Source organism: Pleurodeles waltl, chromosome 4_1, assembly GCF_031143425.1.
Source record: "Pleurodeles waltl isolate 20211129_DDA chromosome 4_1, aPleWal1.hap1.20221129, whole genome shotgun sequence".
Classification (NCBI taxonomy): domain Eukaryota; kingdom Metazoa; phylum Chordata; class Amphibia; order Caudata; family Salamandridae; genus Pleurodeles; species Pleurodeles waltl.
In genome coordinates, this window is record NC_090442.1 from 589,358,001 (window position 1) to 589,371,990 (window position 13,990).

General features: G+C 42.1%; 1 protein-coding gene across 1 annotated transcript in view; it reads left to right on the forward strand.

The window, feature by feature from the left end:
* Positions 1–12,108, forward strand: part of DRAM1 (DNA damage regulated autophagy modulator 1) — a 234,533-nt gene extending 222,425 nt beyond the window's left edge. The window contains exon 8 of the mRNA XM_069228974.1: positions 9,316–12,108. Coding sequence (XP_069085075.1) covers positions 9,316–9,363 — 48 coding nt within the window. The 3' untranslated portion in view covers positions 9,364–12,108. The remainder of the gene's footprint in view (positions 1–9,315) is intronic.
* Positions 12,109–13,990: the final 1,882 nt, after the last annotated feature.

Below are 13,990 nucleotides of genomic sequence, written 5' to 3' on the forward strand. Positions count from 1 at the left end.
CTATATTATCAAAGTGTTGATTTCTAGTTTAGCTTCTGATTACAGTATGACCTTTAGTCACACATATTATATCTGGAATATAGCAGTGTCACTATTGTCCTACAAGAACTTCATTTATCCACTTAAGGACTTATTCAGTGGTGATAATGTTGTTAAAACATATGCTGAATCTAATGCCACTCACACTTACTGTTGAAATTAATCCTATACGATTTCCTATCAATCTCATACCTTTTTAGTGTCGTCATATATTGGGTTAATTCTCTCATCTAACAAACATATTTTAGTTTGAGGAAAATTTCAAAATAACAGAACATTTCTGTACCACAGTACGTCCTCATATTTTGTATGAATTTTTATGATGTGGAGAGTGTAAATAGTTTTAATAGAATATTCTTCAAGAAGGTTAGTATTGTTTATAATACTTCACGATTCCCCTTGTGTCACTGATTCTTCTGTTCAATCACTGGAATGAGGCAGATGATGCTTAGCAAGTGGACTCCCATTTTACCCAGCAATTTCATAAGAGTTATTGTCCCTTTAGCCTAGATAAAAAGGGATTGCACATGGCCTCATGGAGACTAATGGCTTGCCTGCGATACTCTATTTATTATGTCCTCTGTACTTATTAGTTTTCTAGCTATAGTCACACTTGATAATCTTCTAAACTCTCCCCTTGTGTAGCATATGTATCCCTATTCTTCACCACCTCCCCTGGTAACCAGGCTCCCTCTCTGCACTGAGAAAGATTTTTCAACAATCGGTCGCAACCCCTGCTGATTCTTTCACTGGACTGCAGCACACAAGGTTGTCCCTGTGCTTCAACATGGTGATCATCTCAGATGCTAAACTCTGGATGCAACTATGGCAGGAGAGTCTACCTAAGAGGTTTGCTTCTGATACATAGGGGCATGGCTATGGCCCTTATAGATTAATAATGGATGTTCCTAGTCTGCATTCTGAATGCTCCTCAGAAAGTACAAAAATTGAAAGATCAAAATCTCTGAACAATCCTTTGATTCCCAGCTAGATTGTTTTACTTAGGAAACGTCCTGATTTCATAACAGGCAAGCTTAAGATGTTCATCAACAAACCATAAAAATTCCAGGTTTTGTCTATGCTGCAATCGTTAAATCTCATGGGATTTCTGACTCCTTACTTTCCACCACTAGAGCTGCAGGAAAGAAGGTGTCAAAGAGGGACTTGCGTGCTTCCAAAGAAGCTCTATTGGGTATTTTGGACCTCCTAGGGTGACCTCTTTTGGAGATCCTATAAACTCATGTGAAGTGTAGCCAATGACATTCATGAAGTTCCTTATGCCAAATAGGATTATTTGTCCAGGGCCAATTCCAGCTCTAGCACGGCTGCATATACAATCTGCACAAACCTCTAAGCAGCAAGTGAGTGCTACCTAGTCTCCTTGACTCTAGTTGAGAGGGTTCAGGAGGGCTGGTGACCTTGTCCCAGACCCAGTGTGTCTACCATAGCTCATAAAATGTAAGCTGCATTTTTTGAGTGCCACAAGCTGTACCATAAATTCTGCAGTACTAACGTCATTTAGGGGTGATTAGTCATGGGAAATGGACCAAAAATCACCAGATGTCCAATCCTCGCAATTCCACATTTCCCCATCTTATTTAGAGTTCAGGGAAGGTTGAATTCTTAATATCAGAGCCACTGCCAGTTTCATCATCTGGGCACCCTCTCAGCACTCCAGATACCAACTGGACTAGAGTCAGAGGTGTGCAAATGAAGTGATCTTAAAAAACAAATAAAAAGTATTGCTCAACATTATTCCTGCCAGCGGGTCTTCTTTCTGGGGTGGTCACAAACAAACCTTTATATGTTCCTGACGTGTTAAGAAACAACTCCCAGCATGCAGGGACATTAGTTGTGTGAATGTCCTAGGGGAACATTTGCTTTTCAGTGACAATGTCCACTATGCTGCCATGGCACTGCAGAATATACCCAACTGTTTTATTCATAAGGGGTCCAACAATGCATGCTGAGGCGGTTTCCAGGAAAATAAATCCACCTGCAAGATGGACAATGTCAGGCTGCCAAACTTTCTATAAGACCCTTATTATCGTAGCAGCTGTGTACTTTGTAAAACTTCTCACTGCGTCTAATGATTTAACATTGTAGTCATAATACTTTCACATCCTCTTCCCACTCAGGTCCACAAAGCAATTTCTAGAAACTATGGGCCCAATTAAAATGTAAGGGGATGGTTTGTGGGTCTGCCATAGGAACAGAGTAAATTACTCCTTCCCCATGGTGGAGAGGCCGCCCATCTAATTTATAAATGACCATCAAGCAGATGGTCATATATAAAGGCAATGGCATGAACTGTCACAGTGGTTTCTGCCAATTTATTTTACTGTTTACTACAGGGCTGCATTAATTTTTTCTTTTCAAAAAGAAAATCCTGAAACGGGATTTTATTTTTGAAAAGGAAAAAGTAATGCTCCCCCTGTCCATAGGAGACTTTTCCCATGGGGGGGGTGCATTATATTTTGCTGTTCCTTACTGCCAGGTTTTACCTGTTGGTAGTAAAAAACAACCACATGTTCACCTATCTAAAGTGGGCGGGTGGACATGTAGACACTTCTCTGACAGCCCTTACTCCCCAGGGCAATCGGAGAAGTATGGCCACAGCGGAGACAGAGTAGTCTCTGTAGGAGGCTGGCTTTCTATATAGTGTACAAAAATGATGTGCACTGTGCAGAGCGTTCAACAAACCCCACCTTGGTTTACAGAGGTAAAAACTAGACCACCTAATGCTCAAATTTGTATGGTAGCTTGCTCGCGCAGTTAAGCCAATCTTGCAGTTGTACTCACAGTATCAATAAATGTGGACACACACTCAAAGGAATAACTTGAGACCAATTTATAAAAATATTACAGATTTTTATAAAATGTTTAAGACCAAGATCATCAAAATCGGATACATACTTTTTGTGTGTAATTATGCACCATAGGAATCAATGGGAGAAAACTTCAAAAATGCATGTAAATTCAGGCAATGCATTTGCCAATGTTTCGTTTTGTTAATAGGTCGAGGTCGTCGAGATATTCTGTGGACCAGCCCGGGAAGTTTATGCGGTTCCCAGTTTCGGTGGCATCAGCTGCAGAAAGTCCTTGGAGCTGGTGCAGGAAAACTGCGGGGGACCACTTGGAAAAACAATAAGTCTGGTGGGTCCCCTTGGAGTGTAGAGGTTGCAAGGGGTGGGGCACCAAAAAAGCACAGTTGGTTCTCTGGTGCAGAGCCCAGGAAGGTTGGGTGCAGAGCCGATAGGTGAGCCAAGAGCTCTGCACAAAGGTGCCCTTGGAAGCAGAAGGCAGGTCACTTTTATGGTGGATTTCAGGTCAGAAGGGCCACTCTGGGGGGTAGTACTTTTGTGTCCTGAAATCTCTCGACTGGGGCTTGCTCCTAGTCCTTTAAGAGTCAAGAGTGGACCTTTCCTCTGGGAGTCCAACATTGGGGATCCAGTACCCTAGGCTATTGCGCGGTTCAGTCACTGGAGGTTGCAGTGCCATCAAACTTGGCACACTTTCAGGATTTGTCCTCCGAGTCAGTCGGGTGAAACTTGGTCAAGCTACTGTGTACAGTTCCTTGGTCAGCAGCCAGTCAGTGAACTGGACTTCACTGATCTGTTGCAGGGAGTGAAGCCTTCACTCTGGAGGGAGATCTTTAGTGATTTTCAGAAGGGTGGAGGTCCTCTGGGGTTTTGTAGAGTGTGTTTGATGTCCATGCCACTCCTCAGCAGTGATTGTTGAGTCCTAGGTGCAGCATGCAGGGTTTGGCGCCTTTTTCTTTGTGCAGCAGGAATGCAGTTCTCGTGCCTTGAGTCTTCTTTGTTGTTGGCCTTCTTGTGTCCTTCGAATCTGATCTGCAGGTCTAGGGGTGCCCACTAAATAGTGCATTTAGTGGGCGTTTAGAGGAGTCCCTAGTAGTGACCAAAGGGCCATGTACCTTAGGGTATGTGCACCCATTATGTGACCACTTCCTGTAGGCAGAGGTCACTTGCCTATTCCTGATAGGCTATTGCCCTACCATGCAAGATGGAGGAAAATGAAATGGAGAGGTCACCACTCATGTAATACCTTAGGGGTGGTGCAAGCTGGGGGTGGCCACTCCTCTTGTCCTTTTGGGCACTGCAATCAATCCATTCATAGAGGATGTTCCACTATGACTGTAACCTCTATTATAAAACTATGAAGTATACTGTTAAAGAATGTACAAGATGAACAGGTAGCACCATACCCAAAACTGTGTTGAATAGGATGAGTGGCAAATTTCCCATAGACCTGATTTGGAGTAGATTTCTAACTTTTCTAAAGAAACAAATTGGTAATTATTTCTTTTTTATATTATATCCTTGTTTATATTTTTTCATACAAACATAGCACTTTTTCTCTCTAGCTAAACCTTACGTTATGCAAAGGCCAAATGCAATGGCTCTTATATGTCCAGCTTTAAGAGTTTGGGCGTCTTTCAAACATGGTGTAGTTGAAATTACCATTAACATAAAATACATACCTGTCTATTAGTAAAGCACACATTCATGATTATGGCAATTTATTTGTGCTGATAACAGATTGCTAGTCATTTCAGTGATTATCACTTTCTGAGCTCGAAAAGATGGAAGGTGGTGTGGACTCGCTGGGATTTAGACCTGCGATCAGATGGTCAAAGAGATGATGCAATTGAAGCTACTGAGAATGGATGGGATTGTAGGAGGAGGCAAAGGACAAAAGTACAACAAGCTGCCTTTGTTCTTGCTGTAAGCAGCCGGGCAAGGAAAACTCAGATGGAAGGCAGTCCGTACCCACATGCTGCAATGCTGAACATGCGTGAGGCAGATCGACTGTGCAGTTGTGTACACAACGGTTAACAGTTTTGATAAGCGTATAGTCTATCATGATGGCATGTATTACCTTGCGGAACAACTTTTCATTTGTGTCCAGCAAAATGACTCTCATGTTCTTACAGGTCTACCTTCTGGACTAATTTACTGTCAGATCCCTTTTTGAAAATAACTTTGGGATCCCTTCTTGTAAGGCACCAGCACTAAACTTCTAAATGTTGAGGTGTTAAAAGTGCCCATTTTTCAGTAGAAGTTTGCATCGTCCAGCCCGCTTAATATCTGGCTTAAATGCCTGGCCTGATTTTTGTTTCTCAATGACTTTTGCTTCTTCCTTGATGATGAATTCCTGACGGGACACTGAAGCGCTATTGTGATTAATTGCCTCTGATCCATGTCCATTGCTGCAATTGCTCACTTACTTTTGGAATATATTGAAAAATATTTGCCCCAATGCTGCCTTGAAGTCTAGCATGCAGGTGGACTGCGCCTTGCCTCTTGACTCCCTCGGTAATTACAGCAGAGAATTAGACCGCTCCTTTCTTAGTCCAGTTTTCCTTTATTAACAATTTGTAGTTCACGCTTTTCTTTTCAGTGAAGGGTTTACTATTTACGGCAAGAAAAATAACACATTTTCGTGTTGTTCTTAATTTATGTTCAAGGATAAAGACAAATACTGAACATCACTGGACTAGGATATATAACATCAGGGAAAACGCATAGAAGAATAAACACTGTATAATACAACTTACACTTAGAAACCTCCACTAAAATCAAATATAGCCATCCACAAATTCAAAGACACACTTCTCTTCTTCATAGTGTAAAAGGACTTTATTATTAATTTCTTCGTCTTAGGAGCATCTTTCCCTTGACAAAGTCGCCTTCTTGACTCTGTTGTGTTTACTTGGAGCATGGTTGTTAGGCAATATATTGAAAAAAATAAGTGGTGTCAATTTTAAATACTTTGCCCATTATCATATCAATTCTCAATATAACCTGTTGCCAGTCCTCACTTACCTTGCAGCTTTTCAACAACATGTATCTGTAAAGACCCTCTAACTCACTACAGTTTCAGCTCTCCCCACTGCCTAACAAACCACTGTATTTTTCAGCATCCCACGGTATCAACAAACAAATCTTTTCTTGAGGTATCATGCTTGAGTTGTCCGTTTTGTTTTTAGAAATTACATGAACAATAACTTTCCAAGCACGTGTTAGGGCCACCTTTTGTCAGGCATATTCTGACAATAGAATTCGTTCTCTTTAATGATGGCAAACTACAAAGAATGACAGCAAGTTGGCTGAACAAAATGCCACCCTCTCCATCAATGCCAATCTCTGTCATCTGCCTTGACCCGGGGCGTTCCTGGTCAGCATCAGCTTCTTACACAAGTAACATCCTTCATCCTGGTGCCGCTCTCTGCATGACGGCACAAGCCTTTGTCCTCCCCCACATTGCTATTGATGATGACAATGCCCTCCTCACTGGTTTCTCAGAAGCCACGCTGAAAGCTACCAGATGAATTACTTACTTCACATTTTAGCACTCTCAGAACACCTCTGCTGGCTTCCTGTAACAGAAAGCACTTTACACAAACGTGACCACCTAGCAGAATACTGACCATGTACCTACTACCCACACCACTAATCCAGTGATTCTGGTTGTACCCAAAATCAGGATGGAAAAAAGAAAATAAGCCTTTTGTTCTTTTGCTCTCTCCTTCTGAAACAACCTTTCCTCCAACTAAGATTAGCACCAGTCCGTCTTACTTTCAGAAAAGAACTCAGGGCCCAAATGTTCTCACTGCATCTCCCCCATTTGATCACCACCTTTCCCGGAAAGTGCAGGTTAGTCAATGCTTATTATGTTAATTTTGTAGTGTATCTAATTTATGGTACCTTTTAAACTCAAACTTACCTGTGATGTAATCTACTCCTCTGTTCTTGTAAATGGCTGCCTGTGCTCCAATAACCTTTATGTGGCTATACAAAATGCACAGCTCTGTGTACAGCTCTCCACTACCCTGCAGGGTTCGGTCTGCACATATAAATACCCCGTGGTTAATGCCTCACTATCTGTCCAAATAACAATCTTAATGGAATGGAACATCTCCGCTTGTGCCCTCTCACAAGCTCCTGGGACAGAAAGCCCTGAATCCAAACACTGTGATGTGGCCTGATATGAAGCTGAAACTTAAAACAAATCCTGAAGGCTTTTTGTGGTGTGGCCTCCTGTGGCAGCCCTGCAACTAGCTAGCATCGATGGCTATAGTTTCAGGACCACTTCCACCTTTTCTCATATCCTATTTTATTGTGGAGCCTATTGATGTATATTGCACCATTCATCGTCTATAGCACAATTGCAGGTTTCAGTTGCCACAATTCTTATGTCAAAATAATATTGGTTCAATTGTTGTCCAGAAGGAATGCAAGGCAGTGTTGGATTACCAATAGTCAAAGTAGGCAGTGGCCTAAGGGCTCCACTCATTTTAGGGGCCCCGCAAAAACAGATCAAAATTATAGTGATTTGATCTTGAAAGAAAATTACAATCAAGCTTTCTTAAATTGTTTCCAAAAGATAGAAAAAAATTAATCAACTCAAAGAAATGAAAACTTTACATTAAAGTCTCCATAGAGAAAATACTGTATTAATGTAATTTTCCCATTAACAAGTGAAGACTGGAGCTCCCCTAAAAGATGTCTTTTGGCAAAACAAGGTGATAAAGTGGGTTGGGTAGTAACATGTTTGCCATCAGCATGGCTTTATAATGTAAATAGAAGTTATGTTTTTCCTTGTAAGGCTTGCAATACTGAGTAGGAAATCCTAGATATTCATCAATTTGGAGTAGGAGTTCATATTTCTAATACTTGCATATCATCAATCAATTAAGGTTACACTTTATCAAGACATAGGGGGTCATTACAACCTCGGCGGTCTTTTAACAAGACCGCCTAGGGACCGCCGTGCGGAAGACCGCCAGTAGTGGCGGTTTGCCGCTCGGCGTATTATGACTGTTGGCTGCTCTCCGTCCTTTTTACGACGGAGAGCCGCCAACAGCCATACTGGCGGGCGGCGGGGAAGTGGAGGTTGCTCCACCGCCACGCCAACAGAACACCGCCCAGCGAATCACGTCCTGTGATTCGGCGCAGCGGTGTTCTGTTGGCGGTGTGGTGTCGGCGGAGCAGCCCCCATGGCTCCCGTCCCCTCCCAGAGGATCGACAGACAAGGTAAGTCGATCGTCCGTTAGGGGAGGGGGGTGGGGGGGTGTTGTGTGGGTGCATGGGGGTGTGCGTCTGTGTATGTAGAGGGGGGGTGTGAGTGCGTGTATGCTTGCGTGTGTGTTGCATGTGTTGGGAATGAGTGCGTGTATGTCTGTATGTATGTCTGTATGGATGTGTGCGTGTATGTCTGTATATGGGTGTGCGTGTCTGACTGAGTGTGTGGCTGTAGACATGTATGTTGTTGTGTGTGCGTGTATGTGTGTTGGTGGTGCCTGCATGCGTGTTGTGTGTGTGTGTGTTATGTGATGGGGGTGGGGGGTGGGGGAGACCCCTATCAGTGCCAGGGAAGGAATTCCCTGGAACTGATAGGGCTTACCGCCATGGATTTCATGGCGGTTCCTACCGCTGGAAATCCACGGCGGTAAGCCGGGTCGAAATACCGGCGGCGGTATTGTGACGGCCGCCGGGCTGGAGACCCAGGTCTCCAGCCCAGCAGTCGTCTCCGCCCTGGCGGGCGGAACGGTGAAGCGCCGGATGACCATGGCGGTAACCACCATGGTCATAATACTAAAAAAAGGACCGCCAGCCTGTTGGCGGTCTTACCGCCGCTTTAACACCGTCCGCCAGGGTTGTAATGACCCCCATAATTTTGAGTTCATTTAATTTCTCCCCTATTTCCAGGACCCTTTATATAGTATATGACAGAAGCGTTACAATCTGTCTTTTCCTTTGCATGTTTTCTTGAGATTATATGTCTGAATGTCTTTTACAGAAATGCTGTCTGACATAATTATCGTGTGCTAAATAGTGTTTTAAAAACATTTTGGGTGTAGATTTTCTAGTATTAACACCAGAGGGATTATATTTTGGTTGGGAACTATCCATTTCAGAAGGTATTCTAACATTGATATTCTTTTGCCATTCCTGTCCAACTCTTTCCTTCAGGGAATGTTAATTTTTCCAGTGTGAGGGGTAATATGTAATCTGTATGTGACATAGAATTCATGGTAGTGCGTATTTGTGTAATCAAAAAGCATTAGTTAAGCTTTACTACATCTATTGGTCATTAGCTATCACATTGATACACATTCAGCCCAAAGGCATGAAAATGATTTGAAGCATTGTACCAAGTGTTTGAAAAGCATGAGTAGTAATATTCTTAATATCTTTCAATTAATGCTTGTGTAGTATTCCTGACATTTTACATTATTTTTCTTTACAGCAAGCTAAACTCAAGATAATAACAGAACTCAATGGCGGCTACAGATGATAAGACATCCTTAATTCTAAATATATTTTGGAGTAGCAAACAGACAGAAGAGAATAAGAAGCATTTTTACTGGATGACATAATACAACATTACTAATAGTGGCTTAATCCAAGACATTTTATAAATAGCACTTTTTACATTGTCTTTTCTCGGGACATTATTTACATGTTTGCCCCTAGGCATCAACATATGTATTTTTATAATACTGCCAACGATTCCTCATTTTAGTATTGCTAATAACCAAATCATGAGAGCTTGAGAATTACAGAATGCATGTATTTTGTTTTGTTTTAGATTTTTCTATGTTCAGTTTATTGGTACTAGCCAAGCGGCTCTGCAGGCTGAGATCATTGTCCCAGCATACTGCTTTATGACTTTGAAGACTATTTATTGATGTATGCCTGAATGATGGGAGTTTCTTTGTAAACACTTTTTCATTGTTCTGATCTGGGAAAGGTGGAACTTGGCACTAGTTTCAAACTAATTCAGTTAAGATGCCACCTGCAGAAATCTATGCACACTTTATGAAACTAGTACTAATCTCTTTGATTTGAGTGATTTGGTATTTCTAATGAGAACAGTAAAGTTGGTTAATGGTAAGACCTGTTACAGAGCTAAGAAACCCAATGTTAGCAAACATTGTCCACACCTGGTTATTGGTACTTCTTTAGTGTTTTCTCATGAATATATCTTCCATCAGTATTTCTAGTTCACTGCCTCTTTGGCTTTCCTCTTTCAATGCTTTGCAGCCAGAACAGCATTCCACTGAAGAGGACAGTTTAAAAGGTGCAAACAAGACTAAAGACATCAGCTGTGACATTAGATGCATTTTGCCAGTGAACTGGGCTACTATTAAGTTGCAACACCATAAAATAAAATGATGGATGAAGTGTTAAAACTTTTCAAACACTCCCCCCCTCCCGTCGCAGATCTGGGTTTAATCCATCATTGTTTTGCTTGCCATGCCACCCCAGTTTGGACCCAGCCATATGCAAATCAGTCTTGACCCTGCTCTCCATGGGAACCGTCCAGCCTGAACTGCCAAGCCAAGTCTTCCCTGGATCAGAAACAATCTTCCCTCATCAGCCAGACTAGATTGAATCCAGTGGTGCAGCGAGCAAGGAACCCATGTCTGGGCATCCCCTGGCCACTTAGGGCAAACATAGCAACACCACAAAATTAAATGATGGATGGAGTGTTGAAACCTTTCAAACACTCAGCCCCAATCGCAGATCTGGGTTTAATCCATTGTTGTTTAGCTCGCCACTTCACCACAGTTTGGACCCAGCCATACCAAAATCAGCCTTGGCCCTGCTCCCCATGGGAACAGTGCAGTCGGAACTGCCAAGCCAGGTCCTTCCTCGACCAGAAACAAGCCTCCTGGGATTGGTTTCGAGATATCACCCCTCATCAGCCAGACTAGCTTGAATCCAGTGGCGCAGCGAGCAAGGGACCCACATCTGGGTGTACCCTGGCCACATAGCAACACCACAAAATAAAATGATGGATGGAGTGTTGAAACTTTTCAAACACTCACCTCCAGTCACAGATCTGGGTTTAATCCATTTTTGTTTTGCTCGCACGTCACTCCAGTTTGGACCCTGCCATATGCAAATAAGTCAAGACTGATTTGTATATGGCTAGGTCCAAACTGGGGTGGCGTGGTGAGCAAAACAATGATGGATTCAACCCAGATCTGTGACCGGGGGTGAGTGTTTGAAAAGTTTCAGCACTCCGTCCATCATCCTTTTGTGTTACTATTTAGTTGGACAAAGCCCAGACGTGTGACAAGGCAAACATTCAGGATTATTTTCTGCTGTTGAAAATTACATGACAGAAGTGAGAGTTGACCTTACGAACAATTTGAAATGAAGATGTTGGCAGAGATTGTTGAAGGTTGGGTTTTCCATCATTCAGTCCAAATACTCTGATTAATAGCACCTTGTCTCTTTGCCGCTTTGCTGGTTGCCCCCGTCTTTTTGAGATGTGCAAGGTTCTGGAGCAATGGCAGAAGATGCGAAACTTGAGGGACTGATGATTAGATGGTTTGGGAAGAGCAGAGTGGGGACAGCTTGGAGAAGTAAGAGAGGATTGCCATAATAATACAGCGTTCCCGTTCAGAAAAGTAGTCACCAGCTTTCTATCCCAAGATGTGTCACAAGGTTCATTCTTATCAAGATTGTGCCTGAATAATTCTGTGAAGCGTGAGAGAATGAAGTTTAAGGACAAGTCCATAGTGAACAGTATTTTCAAAGTGGTGGTGGTCGTTAGTAAGAATTGCAAATAATGTAATTAAAATTCAAAAGCAAAGGAAGGTCTATGTAGTTTTAAGTCTCTCTAGTTTAGTTTGTTTTAGATGCGATCTTTTTTGTTTTATGAAATTATTATAATCCACTTTATGGTTTCAGGCATACGTAAAATAACACACTATTGTTGTCAGTGTGTGTTAAAGTCCACGCATTTTTGCAAATGTAGCAGTGTGGCTTCTCAAACTATTGCTTTTGTATTTGTCGGCTTTTCCCTCTGACTTATCCATGATCTTTTAAGACAAAACACTGAAGGAACATAAAATCAAATGTATGTTTATACCGTTTATACCGTTGAATTAAGTTATGTACCGAAAATATACTTTCATTGCCACTTTTCTGTACAGTAATTATTCAAGTGTGATTAATTTTAGTAGCACTTAACTGGCTAAGTTTTCTTATTTTATTTTATCAAAATAAAGATATTACTGTGCAATAATTGCAAGTATATTCCTTTTAACTTCATGTCATCACCTGGAACCCCTTTGCCTAAACATGCATGATATATTATCTGTGGAAGCTCTGAAGGCTACTTTTGGTAGGTATGCAAACAACTTCTACAAACTGGCAGATGCACTGTGCTACCTGCCGAGCATGGCTCAACCTTTATGTACGTGCTGTAAAATATGACCCATCATATCACTGTAGCAGGCCAAAGTACATTCCTAAAACAAAGTGACATTTTATAACCTGTCTGCTTCTTTTGATCCAAACTGCGGCCACGCCTCTACAATAATCAGCTGAATAATAAGGAGATTCTCCCGAGAAATCAAAAGATACATCTCCTGAGCAAATCAGCTGTAAATCCACTTGTGAATGTATTTGGGCTAGGTAGCCCATGTAAGTAAAAGCACACATAAGAGAGTGCATTGGAAAAAATATGCAAGATACACTCAGGAAAAAGATAAAGAGCTTTCAAAGAAGAATACCAATGTCGCATTTAAATCCCACAAATACATTCTTAACAAATCGAATTTCACAGTGCAATACTGACACCGCCATGCATAGCCAAACTGATAAATTAAGATAGCTGCCAACAGAAGCAGAATACTCTTGAGGACAACCGAGCACTGCATCATTCCTTTGCGTGACCTGACACACAGACAAGTGCAATTCAATCAAGCTTTTTTCACAGACCTCGCCAATATGCTCAACTCCCTCAAAGCCACCTTTGATGAAGATGATGTATTACACTAAACTTTCATAAAAAGACTCTCCGGAGAAGCTCTCTCACACATACCATCATCTTCAATGCCTCTCACACTCAAGGAACCTTCTGAAAAGCTATCAGCCAGACAGAATAGTCTAACACCTGAAGCATAGACTCATGACCTCAGCTACTTCCCATCACTCACCTAAACATCATTAAGCAGATCACTGAAAAAAAGTCTATGGAGAACTCCAAGATCTCATCTGTGTCGTGTCCAGCATGACTTCTCATCTAGCTTCAGACCAAGCTGCAGCTCAGAGACAGCTACATTAGAGATCATGGACGATGCCCACCTGACCACAAATAGATAAAATAAATACAAAGGACCCCTTCATTGTGGTATTGTTGAACCATTCAGATGCCTTTGACACTGTTGAACATCCCATCCTCCTCTACACCCATAAATCCTGAATGCAATTGACTAGCAAAGTCCTTCACAGGTTTTCCTCCTACCTATTCAACTGACCACTTGAAGGTTCAGCCGACCCCAATCATCTGCAGAGTCTCCTAGGGTTCCATTTTTTTCCCTGTCATCTTCCACTTCACATGGAGCCCCTTTGGAACTGTACTCACCATTAGCAGCATCAGAAGTCATCAACACAATGATGACTCACACCTGCACTTAAAGGTCTCTGCTCCAGACATCCAGTTCCTTTCACACTGCCTGTCTCTCACCCAGACCTGAATGTACAACACGTATTTGAAGCTCATCCTTACCAAGAGAGAATTCCTATTATTCACCACGAAAAACAGACTTGTTCAAATCCAACTCAACGACATGACTCTACAGATCTGATACAAAACAATAAGGTGATGGATGGAATGCTTGAATTCATTTCAACCATTGGCAATGACACTGGGCAGCATCCAAATCCATTGTTTTTTGCTCACCATGTCACCTCAGTTTGGAACCAGTCATATGCAAATCAGTTTTGACCCTGTTCCTCATGGAAATAGTCCATCCCGAACTGCTAGGCCAGGTCCTCCCTGGCACCAGAACATAAGCTACATAGGACTGGTTTTGCCTTTGTTATGGGCTCTTCAGCTGGATATAGCTTGCTTCCAGTTGCACAGTGAGTCTGGGGCCTACGTCTGGGCAAACCCAGAACAC